Source organism: Populus nigra, chromosome 11, assembly GCF_951802175.1.
Source record: "Populus nigra chromosome 11, ddPopNigr1.1, whole genome shotgun sequence".
Classification (NCBI taxonomy): domain Eukaryota; kingdom Viridiplantae; phylum Streptophyta; class Magnoliopsida; order Malpighiales; family Salicaceae; genus Populus; species Populus nigra.
Window position 1 is genome coordinate 8,614,024 of NC_084862.1, and position 20,110 is coordinate 8,634,133.

Consider the following 20,110-nt stretch of genomic DNA (forward strand, 5'->3'; position numbering starts at 1 on the left):
ACAACCTTTCATAACAACGATAATGAATTACGATTATATATAATAAACTTGTAATTCTGAATCATGATTTTTGTTTAAACCATAATTTAAAATAGTAGGCGTGTTAAACTATTTTATTTTATGGAAATTTTTCCAAACAGTATTATAATTTTTTTAAAAAATTTGTAACTGTGTCAAATTTTTTTTTTAAAAAAATCATGGATCAAAAACCATGGAAGGCCCAAAACGATAGAGATCACATGGACATCGTTAGAGTCGTTGAGTTTTCCGCGGAAAATATCAGTGAGGTACCACCGGTTACACGCCACTCGTCCTTCAACTTCACTGTTTTCTTCTTCCTCCTCCTCCTGCTCTAGTTCTTGTCTGTTAGTTCTTTATTTTTTTCCCTTCGAAAACCAAACAAAGATTTCCCTAACCAACCAAAATCAGCCATCCACCTGCCTTGTATCACAAACAAACCATATCTATTATACGTCTCATTATTATTTATGTATTTAATTTTTAGAAAGAAAAAAGGGGGGAATTTTTAGAACAAATCAGTAAAAAAAAAAAAAAAACCTAATAGAAAAGAAGATGAAAAGTATTCAATTCTGAATGGAAACCCAATTCTCTTTACCCAGATCAACCACTTACGCCTCTTTCCGGATCAACCGCTTCTCTCTCTTCTCAGGAGGCTGATTGATTGATTTTCCTTCTCTTTTTTTTTGTAAAATAAAAATAAAAAAATAAAAAACCTGACTTTACATTTACAAATAGAGAGAAGGGGTGCGGATGGAGGAGAGTTCGAGGACGGCGGCGGATGGTAACATAGGTCCGATTGTTTGGGTGCGGAGAAGAAACGGGTCGTGGTGGCCTGGTCAGATAATGGAGGCGGATGAACTGGCAGAGTATAATCTAACATCGCCGCGAACAGGGACTCCGGTCAAACTCCTTGGAAGGGATGATGCTAGCGTGTAAGTCTTTCTTATTGGAATTCTAGTAACGAGTTGTCATTTTAATTAGACGATGATTGCTGAAAAGAGACGATAAATGCTTTGCTCTGTTGTTGTATTAATAGTTGAGAAGTCCCAACTTTAGCTTCTAATTTTTGCACAATTCCATTTAGCTTAAGATTGTAGTTAGTTAGTTAGTTGGGTAGATAATAGCTGCAATTTTCTTTTGGAGTTCTTGCATTAGGTGTTGTGAGTGGGGCTGATTGTTTCAATCCTATCTTTTGCCTTTAGTTATCTTTCAATCCCCATTCTGTGCAATTTAATCCTAACAACCCTTTTGCAGAGTCTTAAAAGCATATTCCCCATTCTGTGTTCTTGCAAAATCTTAAAGCATAGTTGGATCCGGCAATAACGGAGTGTTAGAATATCTTGATAAAATCGTTGTTCCTATTAGAGTTCTGTTCTGATGATTGCTTCATTTTTTACAGTGTCACGACCACCATAAAATAGTTAATCTTTGACTAGTTTGATCAATTCGTATTGAAATTACTGCACTCATCCCTGCCACCTTGCATGGATGTTCCATCTAAGGTTCGTCAAAATCCATCCTTTAAACTCTGCTTCTCGTGATCTGGCACTTGCTGATGCCAAAATGAAAAAAGACGAAGGCAATCTCCATTGTATTTTTATGAAGTAAAAGTCATTGCATGATTTGCAAATTTTCTAAATGCATTCTAATGTCTGTCTTGAAAGAAAACAAACATGATTTGAGTCCCAGAAAATAACTCTTTGTGCAGAGTCCATAGATTCTGCAATTTTCCATGATTTTGTTTCTTGGAAAACAAGCATTGCATTGGTTATCTGGTTTTCATTATGCTAACTTTTTCATGTTTATCTTCTTTTCTATGCAGTCATAACTTATTGAGCTTTAACTATTCTTAAACTTGGCTTGGTGAAAAAAATGCAATCAATTGGTATTTAAGTTATTGATATTCCACTAAGTGTTTTGCTAGTTAAACCAGGTGTTCCTTGCCCTTATTCCAAGTTATTTGATTTTCCCATCTCTCAATATCTGTCACATCTTCATTCTGATTTCAACATGCTGCTACTTCTTCTCAGGGACTGGTACAATTTAGAAAAGTCGAAGCGTGTGAAGGCATTTCGGTGTGCTGAATTTTCTGATTGTATTGAAAGGGCTGAATCTGCCCTGGGCATGCCAATCAAGAAAAGAGAGAAATATGCACGTCGAGAAGATGCAATTCTACATGCCCTTGAGCTTGAAAAGCAACTCTTGAGAAAGCAAGGAGCATCAGGTGTTGCTTCTGATTGCCCAAGAAGTAAATCATCTGGGTCTGTGAAGACCGAGCTGGGTGCATTTTCAGAAGGCTCAATAAATTATAGTGGAAAACCCGAGGATGTTAAATTGAACCAAACTTTGAGAGGAGTTGATATAGAGATTCCAGGCAGCCCGCTAATTCCACTGAAAGCCAAGGATGGAGATCAGTCAGTCTCGGAATTTCATAGTGAGGCAATGCTGCGGATGAGAGGTTCGCAAGACTTAGGGCGTAGGACTGCCTTAAAGAGAAAATTTTCACCCTCTGTTGATTTAGATGGTTCTTGGAGAAGACCTGTAGCAGACAACAAATATGAAGATCCTCCTGACACTTTCCCTCATGTGGAAATAACCCCTCATGCAAATGGTAAAACATTCTTTAGGAAAATAAAGTTAGTCACAAGGGTTGGTTGGGGGATATTTAGCCGAGGGATGTGACGGTGCCCTCTTGCTTATTGAAGTATGGAAAACTATGCAAAATTTGGAATCCCTCAGCTATTGCAATTTGACTAGTTTTGTTTCTCTTTCAGGAGTGGAGAAGATGGGAGCTATTTTCCGGGCAAAGAGGACTAGATGTGTTTACTTGCCAGCTGATTCTAGTGATTCTATGGATGATAAGGACATTCCTCCAAACCAGAATAAGTTCTTTCCTTCTGGTTTTGAAGCTGAGTTGCATTCCCATCCTGGTTCTTCAAATGAAGAAGACTCTTCATCTGGATTTATGGAAGATGTTGAATCTGATTTGTCTGGATCTAATTCATCTGAATCCGAGTCTGATTCTTCTCAGACTGAACCAGATGTGGACAAAGAAATGGTTATTTTTTCAGGTTAAGTATTTACCATTCCTTTCTCACAAATATTGTGATTCTGTGGACCAAGAAATTGATGGTTTAGTTTAATTTTAATTGTTTGTGTCAAATGTAAGTTGTCTGAGTCATGGCTCATAATATCTCTTCTACTTCAGAAGTCACTATTTATTGTTTTTGTCTCATTAGCGTTTATTTATTTATTTGTCTGTCTAGATGTTGCTTTCCCTATAGAAGCTGAGCAGGATGCTCTGGGACAGCCTGAAGCAACATTAGAACATGCTAGTACAAGCAGCGAGGAGTCTGATGGATTGATATCTTCTGATGACATGGATGACCTTTACCATGATGAACATTTTCTTGCACATGAAGCAGTGTCCAAATGGAAATTGAAGGGGAAAAGGAACATTCGATATCTTACACAGAAGCCTGTCAATATGGAATATGGAAAAGGTTTCAATGGAGCTTCTCATGGAACCTTCCATGGGATGAAAGGAAGTATCTCAAGCCAAAGGGCATTTGGTGCCCATGATGCCAATTTGGGCAGAAAATATTTTGGGTCCAAAATGTATCGTCTTGGTAATAGAGGTTGCTCTTTTCCATCAAGGTTCGTGTCCAGAGATCGAAATAATACTGGTCGTAATATGATAAAATGGCAAGGCATGGGTTTGGAGGATCAACATACTTTCAGGAGACATTGGGAAGACATGGCGGAGCATTCCAATCCAATATTTGTTGGCCAGCACCATTTTGGGGGAAGGGCAAGATCTTTGTTAGTAGATGTGGATTTGAAGGTCCAATCAAGCTACCAAAAAGATCGTGTACCTATTGTTTCTCTCATCAGCAAGTTTGATGGGAAGGCAATAATAGGACATCCGATACCAATTGAAGCTGTGGAAGATGGTTCATCCGAAACTCAGTTTCCTTTAAATGATCAGTTTCCTTTAAATGATTATTATAGCAACGAAGCAGTTGACCAAGACGAAACTACATCACTTCAACCAGCATGGCGGACTGCAAGAAGGACCAATTCTAGGGTACCACGCCCCCATTTATTATCATTGTCGGGCTTCGATGCTGCTGCTGAGGATATTCAATTTATGGATCAAGAAAAAAGAGTTCCATTTAGGAAATCAAGTGGGGGCAGTTTCAGTTACAAGGCAAACCTGGCACGGAAGAGCCTACCTCATGTTCCCCAGCCTTCGGCACAAAAGAAGTTCCCTACAAAGATGCCAAAGAAAGTAAGCTTACCATCTAATCAAAAAACAAGAACCCTGTCATCAATTGGTATTAAGCAGATTTTTGTTAGGAATCCTGTACAAGATACGGGTAATGGTAAAATGGATGGGCTAATCAAACCTGAGACATCTGGGCCAACTACAGTTGCATGCATACCTGTGAAGTTAGCATTCAGTAGGTTGCTTGAGAAGATCAATAGGCCACCGTCAACCACAGCTACTAAGACGGTGGTCTGGAACAGGGATGGGGATAGGGAACCTTCATAGATAACATGTACGTTGTTATATTGGCACGCTAATACTGTCCAGGCAACAATTGCTAAATTGCTCTTTCTGACTACCATATCTGCACCAAAAAAACTGAATACATTGTCAAATTCGCAATGTGAGGATCACGTGTCTTGAATTAGATGGTGTGGTTTTCAAGAAAAACATTTATTTGCAGTGTTGCTATTTTGGTGTTGTTCGTGGCACCGTATCCTGGGGGTGCCCCTGGTATTCAACCACCGGAGCTTTCACTAGGCACAAAAGAAGAAAGATTAGAAATTTATTGCAGATGGTAGAAGCTAGCTTGGAATTCAGATAGATGTGTATATTTTATTCTATATAAAGCTTATGCTTTTTCAGGTTTTTATTTTTCATTTTCTATTGAAGTCAGAGAAGCTTAGATCAGTGTCAATATTTTGAATATATAGTTTGGTATTAACAATCATTAGATGTACTGAGAACCATGGTCCTGCTCTTGGCTATTTTTTCTCGAATGCCAGACATGCGCGAAGGGCAAGACTTCCCCGAAGCAGTTATAATTAGCGGCTTGATGCGCTGTGGTCGTGCAATGGGAATTCAAGAAAAAAGGTGGCGCATCTGCCTTGTACTCTCTGGTCTGTCTCTCTTACTTGAACGTGTTATCAAGAAACTAAACGATGGTTCCAAAAAGAATCCGGCCATCAATTCCCTGCTCCATGCTCTGTATCAACAGTTAAATTGTAATTTTTCTTACTATTAAACGGTACTATATGCCTCTTTACACTTCTCCATGTTGGAGCGTATTTTTCAAAAACAGGGTAGTACTTCAATTATTTGAAAAAATTGAAATTAGACGACTGTTTAAATTTACACTTAGTTTGGAAAACATATTTAAAAGATTCTTCATAATTTTTCTTTACGAGTTTTTCAACAATTTAAAACATTAAAATTATTTTTCTTTTTACATTTTCATAGTTAATGTCATAAATATAATTTTTATTATATATCTAATATAAAAGAGTTTTTTTATTGATTAAGCAAGTAAGAATTTTTCATGATGATTTTTAATTGAAATAAAAATAAATTAATATTTATAATTAAATTATGATTAAGATTATAATTTATATTTGATTCATTATATTAGAAACTATCGGGTCATACATATTACAAATAATTGGTAATAAATTAAACTATGATGATTAATTAACTAAGACATGATTGTAAATATATTTTAAAAATTGTGTATTAAAATGCAATTAATTTTGGGGGATTGCAATTTTTGATCTAGAAAATTCATGTATGAACTTCATTGCATACATTTATAAATTTGTCCTAAGACAATATATGTGATATTTTTCAAGGAGAAAAATAGTATTTTTCCATTAATTGATTACAATTTTTTTACTATTAGTTACTATGCCTTATATTTTTCTATACACACAAACACACTCTACATACACCTCTATGGATAGGCATAATAGAGAAAAAAGAGAGTTAAAAATCAAGACATGACAATCTCTCTTTTCTAAAATAGTTATGGAGATTTCTGATAAAGTGGTTTGTTTAGATTATTATTAGAGGTAGTATAATTTTAGTGTTTATGGTTTGTGACAAGCCAACTTTGAATAGTTTATCAAACTCTCTAAGAAAGAATGATATTCAAGTATCTTTGTATAAATTCTAAACAACTATAGATTGTCTAACTTGATTCTTAAAACTCTTGAAAGATTTTAAAATTATTGTTTTTGTTATGATTGTGTTTTGAGAAACTCAACATTTCCTTTGGATGAACAATGGGTATTGTTCAAATGAATCGATGGAATAACAGGATCCCTTAAATATATTTGGAATAATGCCTAGTACTAACGCATGGCTTGCCAATTATCATCGTTGATCAATTTTATTTAACGTATTTTTTGTCTGTCTTTAACAACTTTATTTATTCATGTATTTTTTTGGTATTTAATGATTTTTCATGCTTATATAGAATATATGGTATTAGTTTACATGGATTCTTTTTTTGTGATGCCAAAAAAACAAGATATATTTGTAGGTCAATTGGTATTATGTCTTTATTGGCATGTTATTTTAATTGGTGCATGAATTGGGTAGCCTGTATATGATCTGTCATTTGAGATGATTTTTCATTTGATAACATGAAATAACTTTTATCTTCTTTTTTAAGCTTACTCTTGATTATTCTTTTGCATATTTATTGCACAACCTACCTCACCTAAAAAGTTAGATCACACCTATTAAAAACTTGAGTCCATTTCCTTTATAATATATTTAGTAGTGCATTTGTTTTCATTTTTTTTTAGTGAAACTTGTTGTTAAAGTGTAAGTGACACTATAAACACTTGGATTTCAGTTGTGAGCCTTTATATGAGAGCTTGTATATGTTTTGGTCTATCTCTATAAAAAATATTGTATTAGGTTTGACCTTGTTCTTATTGTAATTTCAATTGGTTTCAATGTTTGACTTGCAAATAAAATTGGTGGATTTGATTTTAACCATAATGTAAAAGGATTGTCATAAAGATTTGAGTCCTTAACTTGTAAAATGATTCATTGTAAGGTATAGTCTAGCCCTGAAATGCATTGTGGGTATAGTAGAGGCCCAGGCTTACCAAGTAGAAGTTGTTATATGGTATTATTGTGTTTTTTATGATTGTTTTGTTTAAAACTAAAATATTTAGGCTTAGTTTTAAAATACCTAATTCACCCTGTCTCTTAGATGCTTCGGGTCTTTCATACACTATTCTTATAGAGATTATTCTAGTTATTAAAGTATATGTATAAAAAATTATCAATATTTTTCTTTTATCTAAACCCTATAAATACCTAGCCTTAAAGTTTTCTATAGATCCATCCATATTATATTCTCTTCTAAAAACCTATTTGCAATCGATTAGTTTTGATTCTTAAGGTAAGTTAAGAATCAAATATATATTTTTGAAAGGAAAGAATTGATTTTCTTATCAATTGTCTTTTTAAAAAAAGATAGTATCTATAGATGTCATTGTTTTACCATAAAACTTGAGATCATTTTGAACTAATAATAACATAGGCATTTCATTAATCATAAATTTACAATACCCTTCCATGAGAAAAGTTACCATTTGTATATAAAAAAGTTTGAATATAATTGTTTTTATACTTTTTCTAATCTCATTAGATGAGTCATTAAGTTTTCTTTTTGTGTTTAGAAGAAGCATTAAGTTTATATCTATTTTTTACATGTTATCTAAATCTAGATCATTATTAGAATCATTAAGATATTTATCCTTAATAAAATCAATATCTTTTGATTCCACGATAACATTGGAATCAACATCTAATGGTTTATAAGCTTTTAAATATTTAGCATTTCCCACATAACACTTGTATTGGCTCTTGGTCTCAACTTTATCCCTTTTATATTGAGTACTCTATCATAAGCTAAATAACCCCAAACTCTAAAGTGATTAAGGTTAGGCTTTTAACCTTTCTTGATTCCTTTATATTTTATCTTTTTTAAAAGTATTTCATTATATACATGACAAGTTGTTGGCAAAGATTCTTCACAAAGATTAATTGGCAATTTAGCATTGAAAATCATGACATTCACCTTTTCAACCAATGTTTTATTGTTTATTTCCACCAATTCATTTTGTTGTAGGTTTTATGGAGCACTTTCTTGAAGTACAATTCCATTGTATTTGTAATATAAAAAAACCACATAAAGAAATATTCATCTCTTATATCACTTCTTAACTATTTGACCCTCATTTCTATTTTTTTTTTCCAACTTTATTATAAAGTTTAACTTTTCAAATTCTTGATTTTTAATTTTTATCAAATAAACATAAGTGTACCTAGAACTATTATTAATGAATGTACTAAAATACTTCTTATAACCTCTAGTTAAAATGTCATTCAGCTCTCAAATACCTGAATGAACTAAATCAAGAATATCATTATCTTTTTTAACCCATAGAAATGATTTCTTTTTCATATTTTCTTCTATACAAATCTCACAATTATCTCAATTATAAAAATCATTCCATTTTTAGACATAAATTTTAAAGTTCTAACATTAACTTTTGCTTAATTATTATGTCATAATGAGATATGACAATATAAATAGAAATATTGCTCTTATTATTCATAATACTAAAATTGAATATTGTAGGATATGACCCCTTAAAAAAAACACCTTTTTTTAAGCAAGATCAAATTTTCAACCTCTAAAACTGCTTTATTTCCATTCCTACACAACATAATTGTAGATATAACATCGACTAAAGTAATTTTTTGGAAATGAAAGAAAGATCCACAACTCCTTTTCCAATAAGTTTTGCTTTAACATTGTTATGCATCATAAAATATTTATCTTCTTTAACATTTTTAAAGTATTTATCAATGCAAATATGGGCAATGGCAGCAAAATCATACCATCAATCAAAAGATTTGGTGTTAATAACCATGTTAATTTAAGAGATTATTCTAATATATATTCAAGTGACCATGATTACCATTTATTCCTCTTCTTTATGTATTGTATTTGCTTGGTTGGATTCTCCAACTTGCACTTTTTATAAAACCTATAATTTTTCCTAATGTGTCCCTTTATTTTTTCATTATGAATCTTTTATTCTTCTTGAAGTTGTTGGAAGGGCCAGCAACATTATTGATATTGCTAGAGTTGTCAAAATCAGTAAACCTCCTTTTTTAGGACATGTTCCTGCCTTTAGATTTATTATCGACAACATTCACTTTGTTACCATTCTCAAGACTTCTTTGAGATTGATCAATAATTGCTCTAAGATGTGGCAACTATGCAATAATTGCCAACCACTTGTATTGGTTTTGAAATTTTAATCTTCAAATCTTTAAGTATGGATATAAAAACATGCAACTCATCTAGTTGAGTCATAATAGACTTGTTGTCCATCATATTGAATTCATAATATTTCATAAAAAAATAATTTTTCAATACCTTGCTTCTCTTTTATGTATTTAGTCTTCAAAACATTTCATATTTTCACAGGATCTTCATAGCACAAAAAAAAATCATACATCTGGTTGGAGAGAGTATTCATGATGTATCCTCTATAACAAACATAGTCATGCTTATACTTTTTGTATACATCATTCTCTTTATCTACAAGATCATTCAAACCAATGGATTCATTTTCACTAAGAAAATTATCAAAGTAAGTTTTCAAACGATGTTCATTTACCTTAGAAACATTGTCATTCTTTGGATTCTCAATATTAAAGGCCCCATAAGGATACATATGTTTTTCAATAAATGGACCGCTCCGTCTTGAACTTATTTTTCCAGGAAATAAATGGAGTTGAGAATTATAAAGCAAAACTTTTTGACCAGTATCAACTTTTTGACAATTTTCACAAGTTTTGCAGAAGGCATGTGTGTCCTTGAACATGGTGAGCCAATAAAATCCATTTTATAAGATTTTCACAGCTGTCTTTTTTGACGAGAAATGACTCCCACATGCTTCAGAATGACAAAGTTTAATGACAGTACTTACCTCATTGTCAGGAATGCATCTTCAAAATATTTGATCAGGACAATATTCGAATAAGTAAGGGTCATCCCAATAAAATTTCTTCACTTCGTTCAAAAACTTACCTTTGTCTTCGGTACTCCAATGAGTTGGCAAATCTCCTGTAGCAAGAAAATTGATATTTTTAGCAAACCAAGGCATTGAACTAAGAGAAAGTAAGGATTCATCAGGAAAGTAATCGTCGATTGGTGTGATGTCGGATGTCGAATCTGTTGTCACTCTTGACAAAAGATCCACATCAACATTTTCGGTGTCTTTTTCATCCGTGATTTCTTCCTGAGAATAAATCATTTGCAAATCTTCAGATTCATCCTGCTCAATTTTACTCAAAGTAGATTCAAGTTGATTATAAACTAATTCTTCAATAGAATCTACTTCTTGTAAATCATTATCATCTATAGGTTACTTGCAAATGTTAAAAATATTCATCTTCAATGTCATGTTCCCAAATGATAGCTTCATCAGTCCATTCCTACAATTAATCAATGCATTAGAAGTTGCAAGAAACGGACGTCCTAAAATAACAGGAAATGAATTACATGCTTCAACAGGTTGTGTGTCCAAGACAATAAAATCCACAGGATAAATGAATTTATCGACTTGTACTAACACATCTTCAACTATTCCTCTAGGCACTTTTACAGATCTATCGGCAAGTAAAAGAGTCACAGAAGTTGGTTTTAACTCACCTAGATTGAGACTTTGAAAAACTGAATATGGAAGTAAATTCACACTAGCTCCAAGATCAAGTAAGGCTTTTTCAATTTTATGTTCTCCAATAAAGCAAGAAATTGTAGGACAACCAGGGTCTTTATATTTCAAAGCATTATTGTTCTGAAAAATGACACTTACTTGTTCGGCTAAAAAGACTTTCTTTTTCACATTCAGTTTTCTCTTCACAGTGCACAGATCTTTAAAAAATTTAGCATAAGAAGGAACCTGTTTAATAGCATCCAATAAAGGTATATTGATCCTTACCTGTTTGGAACTTTCAAAGATTTTAGACTTGTGATTGACTTTCCTTTGTTTCGTCATGGCATGAGGAAATGGAAGTGCTGGCGGAGAATCAATATTTTCTTTGCAATGATCAGATTCAACCCCTTCTTTACCCTCAGAGATTGACTCATCATCATTCTCACAAGGTTCAAGAATGGGTTTTTCAATAACCTTACCACTGCGAAGAGTGATGACTGATTTTACCTGATCCATGTGTTGGCTTCCAGAACTACTTGCATTTACATTGTATTGCCCCTTTAGATTTTGTTGTGGTTGAAATGGAAACTTGCCTTTCTCTTGGAAACTGAGAGCAGATGTGAACTTTGGAAGAGTATCTTTAAAATCTCCCCGGCAACGGCGCCAAAAACTTGACACGACTAAAAGATTGATGTATTTTCCCAAGTGCAGGAGTGTCGAAGTAATAAATAACCCGGCAAGACCGGGGTCGAACCACATGGAGGTTACTTGTATAAATTATAAGCAACAATAATACTACAATAATAGTAATAATAATAATAGTGATAATAATAATAGTGAAGAAGAAGAGGAAGAAGTTGATGAGAACTTTGAGATGAAAGATTAACGTAAGGGTTAAACAATGATAACAATAAATGTCAAGGTTAGAGGATCCACTAATGGTATTTCAAACAAGTATAGTATAAACCCTTATTATTCAATTGGAAACCACACACAAGGAGGTTCCAATCAGATTATAAATTGTTAACATGATTACATTAGCTATCTTATTCGAATAATGCTAATACTTGTAAATGTTTTCAGGCATTCATGATTATAACTTATGTTAACAACAAATCAAGTTCCTTTCATAGCTCAGGTGTCGTTATACCATACAGTATGGGTTATGAAAGTGCCAAGTATTTGTTGTACCAAGTGTTATACAACATAAATCTAGATTAACCATTTAACAAGCAAAGTATTAAAAGTGAATAAGATAACAAATATAAAGCATGTTAGTATCCAACATTAAAGTCCATGTTGAGTTTATATTATACTTATCCTTACACCATTAGTGTACCCTTTTCACCTTGACATAATTAATTTAGCTAGACATAATGAAAGAAAGAAACATAAATAAACAAGGAAAGGAAATGAAAAGCATAAGCACGAGATTAATATAAGCAAAACTTAAGTATTACAAAATATAAAGAGAGAGCAAGAGCATGATCTTGATCTCAACACCAAGATGCCTAAATACATGGCAAATGCCTCCTTTTATAGGCCAAAATTCAGAACTATTGATTTGTTGACTAATTGATGAGTGGGTGGCCACATCTTGACTTGGTGACAATTCTTATCTTCTTGTCTGCCAAAAACATCATTGATGACGTCATAATTTGAACAAACTTAAATAATGAAAGTTCTAGGAAATTGTCTCATCTTTCCAGGGTAAAAATTGGAGATCATTTGGATTTCTAGAACTTGAGATATGGGCTGAACACTAAACAGTGTCTGGGCTACAGGACAGATTCAGACTTCTTTGTTGTTGCTACAATTTGGACTTGAAAACAGCCTTTTTAAATCTTGGGCTCCACATCAAAGTTGTAGGTCTATGTCATATCTTTCCATCCATATAAAATGGACCTAAATCCAAGATCTACAACTCCAGATATGACCCAATTACCGAAATGTGTTCCAGTTTGGACTGCACCAGCATCTCTTTGGCCATCTTTTTGTCCTTTCAATTTCAGTACTTCAGCTCCTCAATCAATTCTTTCATTTATGTGATAGGCCTGCATTTAAGATGAACATTTACCATAAATTAAAGGTATCTTATATAATTAGATATGTTATTATAAAATATGCTTTAGTTAAGGAGTTATTGATACTTTAAGTGCAAAATGATGATATAAAACCTTGATAAAAATGCACTTTTAAGTACTAATTAGAATCACTTACATAACCATAATGTGAGTCTCTTCATAGACACAAGTGATCTCTTTATATAAAATTCTCACACGAAATAATATGTAGATGCATGTCAGATGACATGTACTCTGAACTGACCCATATGAGAATTTTATATGGAGAGATTACATGTATCTATGGAAAGGCTCACATGGCAGTTGTGTAAGTGATCCTTATACTTGAGTCACTAAGTTATCATATATAATGAATGTTATGCTTTGATCTTACTACACGCTGTTCTAATCAAGGGTAAAAAAACAAGCAAATATTGGGTATAAGAAGAACTATATGAATGTATTTGAGTAATCAAGAGAGGATTTATCATCGTAGGTGAATTAGAAAAAATATTCCATTTGTTCTCAAATAGTATTGATTGTAAATTCTTGCACTAGGTGAAATGAGATTTGAAAAGAGTTTCAAATCTTATTAAAAAAATCAATGACTATGTTATTGATAACAAACTTGATTTGACAGAGTGGACACACTATATGCTATAATGTCTAAATAGAAACATTGTTGATGAATGGATAATAATTACATTAAAAAATTGATCACTAAAAGATTAAGTCAAATCACTTATAACTTTTCTAATATTTAGAGGATCATGATATGTTGATAGACATTGTACTTGATCTTCAAATATAAATCAATCAATTGTTGAATTGACAATAAATTAATTTATTTAATCCTATTTTATTTAGGATTGTGATTTATATTTGGACCAACTTATTAGGAGACCTAATAGGTCACACATATAAGAACCATTGGTCAGAAATTAAAATGAGATGATTAATCATATGTGACTTAATTGCAAATAAATTTTAAAAATTGAAGACTAGAATGTAATTATACAGGGAATTACAATTCTAGACTTATAAAAATTAAGTAGAGAATTGATTGAATAAATTTCTAAAATTGTCATGAAATAGTATATGTGATATTATTCAGGGGACAAATTGATATATTATTGTTTGTAGAATTTTTCAGGTTTTTTTTAAATAGAATGCCATGCCTCGTATTTCCTGTATAGAAACTACGTAAGTTTCAGAATACTTGAAAAACATAAAAGAAAAGAGTTAGCATTCAAAGACATAATAATCTCTTTCTCTTAAAAGGGTATAAAATTTTTTTCACTGGTGATTCGTGTAGATTACTATTAGAGACCGGAAATTTAAAAGACCTGTAATTTGCCACAACCTATTCTTAAAGCAAGTATTTAAAGCCACAAAGAACATTTCATCTTCAAATTATATTATTATAAACCCCTTATATCTATCTGCTAGATCGTTAATACTCTCAAATTTTTTTTAAATTTACTATTTTCATTTAATGTTTCCAAAAACTGGACATTTGTTGTTTTGGCCAATACAACTCATTAGTATTTAACTTCTAGTTTTTTATTTTTATTTAATTGAGAACCATACAAAACCTAAGTCTCAAGTGGCATGTGATGGTTATTTGTCTTCATTCATGCCGCAATTTGTTTTTCATAAATATATTTAATTAATTTATACAGGGATGAAGAACTTAAAATTTGATGAGGGGAGATTGAGTCTCACTACCCACCAACTCTGAAGCTGGTAATTAAAAGAGAAAAAAAGAAAGAATCGTGACGGCTCTTTGGTTTTGATAAGTCAAACTTGGTCCAACAAGTGAGTTGGACCCGGCAGTAGCCAAACTTGGTAGGGCAGGTGCAAAACGTTATTTAGCCAGGAGCTGCTGCCCGTGAAGGAATAATTTTGGTCCTAGGTCTTGTCTGAAAAATATATATAAAGCCAGGCCCAGACAGATGCAAGTCTAAAAAGATCAGATCGTTTAGGTAATCTCTCTCCGTCTTCTTGTTTTATCCTCAGCTGCTTTAGAAGGTCAAACTCATCTCTTTATTTTTCTGACATTATATTGTTGAATGCCACTTTTCACAGAAATCAATTTGCTGTCAGGTAATGGTTGTTTTTTATTACATTTCAAACTTATTAATTATTTGAGGCTGTAGTGTATGTTGTTTATTTATGGTGCCCAAATTGCACCCTCAGCATGAACATATATATAAAATTCGTTTTGAACCATGGACTCTGGTCTTGTCACACAAACATGAAATTTGAAGTTCACGGATGTTGTTGGCTCATCTAAAACCTTGAGTTTCTGTCAGATTTTGGAGATCGAGTATAATCAGGTTTAAACTAAGAACAGATGCATCAATAACATTAATTTTATATGTTTTCCAGACTGTGACCTTGCTTGATTTCCTTTCTTCAAATGAAATCTTTCTCTCTGACCTGAATCTTAATCTTTATGCGCAACATCTAAATTCCCATAATCATGCAGACCATGGGTCAGTTTTACATTGGGATTTTGTGCCTTAAATTATCGCAAAGTGTTTGGAATTCGATTGCCCTCTCATTTCTTTCATACTAATCTCCTGCAGTCACAGTCATTTATTCTTTTGTTGGGGTTAAAAGGAAACTTTTATTGGTGTTTGGAGCTGCATACTTTTGAGAACATTGAGATTACGCAAGTGTGTGTAATTAGCTAAATATGGCTTCTGATCTCCAAGGTCTCTATATTCAATGCTTCAAACATACTTAATCTACTTTTCCTCTTTGTTGCAATTCTGGGATTGTTCTTTGTTAATATCCTGATAGTATTCTTTTCTTTTGAGTTTATAGGTAAAGCGATTGTAATCATGGGTGTCAGTGGCGCTGGGAAATCGTAAGTTCTATCCTCATGTATCTTTTTGTTGTTATCAGTTCTAAGAAATCATAAAAGCTTTGAACCTCAACCATAATGTTTTCACGTTTCCCCTTCATCTTATCTCATACATACTCGAATTAAAATCCTTAGTATTGTCTTGTCCACTGTTTCATTGAATCAACCTCAATCGTTATGGGAAAAACAAGAAACAAAATGTCTAGGCTTCTAAGTTTTACAGTTTCTTCCCTTTTGTATCTGAGATAGCTACATGTAAAGAGATTCTTATTTCTTTATTTCCGTAATATCCTCAACAAAGCTAGCTGCCCACCCTTGAAGATTCACATCCATCTTTATTGTTCTCAAAGCATTATAAAGTGGCTAATGTGTTTAAGGTCATCATTGCGGCTGTGATTGTGTTCCCAGTTATGGTTATGGTGTTCCTTTTTAAGGGAGAATCTACTTAGAGCTATCAACAGCTCAAATTCATAGTAGATGAGTAAGAAAGCAAATGTTAAACAACAAAGAAATATTCTTACACTCAGAACAGATTGTTTTGTAGGACAAGGTGGGAACAATTACAGGATAACAAGTTTAGGATTAAGAGACTGTAAACCATAGGATAATTTAGAGTTTAAGATGAGAAAATAATGGACTGCTAGTCTCACACCAGTAGGTTCAACTATTTAAGGAATCATTCCTTGTTAGATAGCCTCACACTTTCAACAACATAAACCACACCGCTGAATTGGTGACTTTATTGACTGCTGGAAAAAGAAGACATAAAGCTAAAGTTGCCAATTACCTAACCTGTAAAACGATAAATCATAACCACTCAAACGCATTAATACAGATCGTGCAAGTGGATGCAAATAAAATAAAGACTTTAAAAAACCTTAAAATAGACCCACAAAATAATAAAATTTGGAAGCGGAGGCTGCTATTAAGAGTGCCTTGATAGAATAACGTGAACAGTAGCAACCCACCACCAAAAGACTCTAACTTTAACTCCCAAGTAGAACCAGCTTCACCATTATCTCACCAATTCAACGATTGATGCTTATAAATCTGTCTCTTTTGATCTCTTTTGTAAAGCTTAAAGCTGATTTCCATCATCTTTATTGGCTTGGTGAAACCGGATCTTGTCGAGTGATCAACTAGATATTGCTAGTACAAATCTGAATTTAACCATTCATTATTTCCCTGTTCATATCATATACATTTGTTCCTTGTTCTCTTGCATTTTATATTCTTATCTACTTGGCATATATTTCATTTTCTTGATCTTGTGCTGTATAGTGTAAGTTCGAACTCCCATATAAGCTGAAATCGCGAACTCTTGCTAAAACTAAAGATCCTCTGACTGGTAAAATATCCCATTCTCCCGTACTTAACCTGTGCTTCAAACCCCTTTATTTAACAAAAAAACGTTTGTACTTCAACAGTACAATAGGTGAGCTTCTGGCCAAAGCTTTGGACTGTAGTTTTCTGGATGCTGATGATTTTCACCCTCAATCAAACAAAGGTACCTATAAACTAATTCGGTATTTTTTATATAACTACTCACTGTATTGTTGTTTGCTTTTAAAATCTTCATGCATTTATTAAATTTCTTTACATTCTCGCGTCCTATCACTGACTCTATTTTTTCCCCCATAACTATAGACAAAATGCATCAGGGAATACCTCTAACAGAGGAAGACCGGATTCCATGGCTTGAAATCCTACAAGATGCTTTAAGGGAGAGCTTGATCAGTGGAAAAACTGTTGTGCTCAGCTGTTCTGCTCTGCAGAAACAATATCGAGAAATTCTTAGGTCTGCAGACTGTAATTACCATCATGGAAGCTTTAACAGTGCAGTTAAGTTCGTGTTGCTGGATGCCAAGGCTGAGGTGCTTGCGGAGCGATTAGATAAAAGAGCTGCAGAAGGGAAGCATTTTATGCCGGCAAAGCTGTTGCAATCTCAGTTGGAGTTGCTTCAGATAGATGATTCTGAAGCAATATGTAAAGTTGATGCTACTCTAAATCCTCAAGCACTTGTAAATGCCATAAAAACTTTGATTTTCGGACCAAGAAAACCAATTGCATTATAAGTGCAGTGTGAATTCAAGATCAGCCACTTCAAACTTGCTTCGTTACAAGAAAAGCCCAACTTGGTTCCATTAAAGATCATGTGGCCGTACAGATTTGTAGATTTAATCATCCAAGGAATTGATTAGAAACTTCTATACTTTGTTATATTAAATCATTGACAAGCCACAGAACTGGCTCTGTGTCATTTGATCGTATTTTTTATGTTTCCAATTGGCTAATCATTGATAAAACTGTTTAAATAGCTTGCAAAGAGATGGTGAGATGATATAAGATGAAATTGTGCGACTCAGGAAATTTTGAACAAAGAGCAAAGGAACAAGTCTATTGAATAGGAGCTGTTAGAAGCTGCCATGAGGCCACAGCTGTTTCCAACTCTATCTCAACAACGTTGTCGTGCCTACTTGGAAGACAGACGTGGGTTCGTCGTGCTTTTAACTTTGAACTGTCTATATTTCTCAAACCAGTACTTGGTCAAGGAATGTTTAATCTGGAAATATTTCAAAAAAAAAAAATATTGATACCTTTCGAATAAAAGTAAGGTAAGAAAATATGAAGGTGATTGTTGTGAGTGGTGTTCATTTTCTGAAGTCAAATTTTTTTTTAAAGCATTGCAACCTGTTTATACCAAAAATAATATATTCCTTATCTAACTTAAATAGTTTGATTGGTTTTGAATATATTGTGTGATTACTCAAAGAGATATATATATATATATATATATATATATATTGCAAGGTAGAATGACAAGTTGAAATAGATTATCAACTAGGAGATCGAGATTCACAATATCAATAAATAAACAAAGTCCCGTATTGCAGTAGGACAGATATAATAGGACAGATATTACAGTAAAAACACATACAATAAAAAGAATATGAGCGAATAAGAAGTACAATTTATACTAAAATTAAGATTATATACTCGTTATCTAACTTAAATAGTTTGTATAGAATTAAAATTTTAAATTTACATAAAATAAAATTACAAAAGGCCATCTAACAAATATAAAGGATGACCAACCTCATATAATTTATTCACAAGCTTTCTTTCTTTCGTTCACAACTTTTGTTTATTGCTTTTCTTTACAATTTATTTTTACCTTTGTCGCTTTTCTTTATTGCTCTTCTAGTTTGTCATCCTTGTCTTTTCTTAACCTGTTAAAGTCAAGTTAAAAATTCAACACTTGGCTTGATTTGCGAGGCAAATACTTGTTATTGGAATTAATTTCTTAATTGTAATTTCTTCTTGTTAGAAAAAAAAAACCATATAGAATATTTATTAAAGAATCAACTATCAATAAACATATTGATTATCTTACAAATTAATAGATTGACATGTCAGGTGAAAAGAATTTATAAACACAATTACAAATTAATATGATGCCAGAAAAACCAAACTAGAAAAAAATATGGTTCATAAGTTCATTGAGGCACAAGTGTATCAAAATTTTAAAATTTTCATCCCCTCAACAATGATCTATACAATTCAAAATCAATCAAAACCTGACTAATGACATGAAGAATACCTTATTCTTAAAACAACATCAATCACCCACGAAAAGATCTTCTAAAGCTTTTGTTATAGTAAACCTACAAGCTATCTAATTATCCAGCCATTAATGGTGTCTACACAAGAATAAATGTGCTTATAGAAAAATATAAACATCTATATATTGATTAAGTAAGAACAATAATTGTTTGCTACCAAACATGGACAAGAAGGATACAGTTGACCACATCTAAGAAGAGTGCAAATTGTCCTAGAAAAGATAGGACATGATTCACTAAGGAAACTAGGAGTCAATGTCATGATGTCCATGACATTAAATGGCAGAGTTGTCTTCTGGAAATGAGGAGTGTTTTGGGTTAATTATAAAGTTATGATTAAAGTGAGTCATTACCTAGTATCATGGTAATTGAAAAACTTTAGTTTATGAGAGTTTGGGTAAGGAGATTAGTTGTGCAACAGGAAGATGTATTACTCTGAGTACACTTTACTTGTAGTAAGCTACATTGTTGATTGATTGTTAATCTAAAACATGTTTTTATTTGTGGGTTTCATCTAAGGTTCAAGACAAATATTTCTTTGTGAGAAAATCTCTATCATATCGAGTTAAATCATAACCATTCTAAAGCCTAATTTTTAGCAATGCATTTATTTTCTATTTTATATCTTTAATACATGAAAATATACTTTATAGTGTAATTTTATACTTTCAAATATTAAAGTCTACAACTAAATTCTAATACTCTAAATATTATTTAAGCAAATTAATTGT

General features: G+C 32.6%; 2 protein-coding genes across 8 annotated transcripts; both read left to right on the forward strand.

Annotated features, from left to right (window-relative positions):
* Nucleotides 1-279: 279 nt before the first annotated feature.
* Nucleotides 280-4,943, forward strand: LOC133668409 (uncharacterized protein At1g51745-like). The gene is made up of 4 exons (XM_062088229.1): nucleotides 280-953; nucleotides 2,052-2,632; nucleotides 2,796-3,092; nucleotides 3,288-4,943. The coding sequence occupies exons 1-4, from the start codon at nucleotides 772-774 to the stop codon at nucleotides 4,574-4,576; spliced, it is 2,349 nt and encodes a 782-aa protein (XP_061944213.1). The 5' UTR covers nucleotides 280-771; the 3' UTR covers nucleotides 4,577-4,943.
* Nucleotides 4,944-14,672: 9,729 nt separating this feature from the next.
* Nucleotides 14,673-18,026, forward strand: LOC133668758 (gluconokinase). 7 transcript variants are annotated; one of them, XM_062088748.1, is made up of 5 exons: nucleotides 14,673-14,869; nucleotides 14,973-14,990; nucleotides 15,717-15,759; nucleotides 17,184-17,263; nucleotides 17,404-18,026. In XM_062088748.1, exons 3-5 carry the CDS (start codon nucleotides 15,734-15,736, stop codon nucleotides 17,829-17,831), a joined length of 534 nt encoding a protein of 177 aa, XP_061944732.1. In that variant the 5' UTR covers nucleotides 14,673-14,869; nucleotides 14,973-14,990; nucleotides 15,717-15,733; the 3' UTR covers nucleotides 17,832-18,026. The 7 variants fall into 7 exon arrangements, with proteins under 7 accessions (XP_061944732.1, XP_061944729.1, XP_061944725.1 ...); XM_062088745.1 differs by lacking the exon at nucleotides 14,973-14,990 and adding an exon at nucleotides 15,476-15,604 and having other exon boundaries at nucleotides 14,848-14,869; XM_062088743.1 differs by adding an exon at nucleotides 15,476-15,604 and having other exon boundaries at nucleotides 14,861-14,990.
* Nucleotides 18,027-20,110: the final 2,084 nt, after the last annotated feature.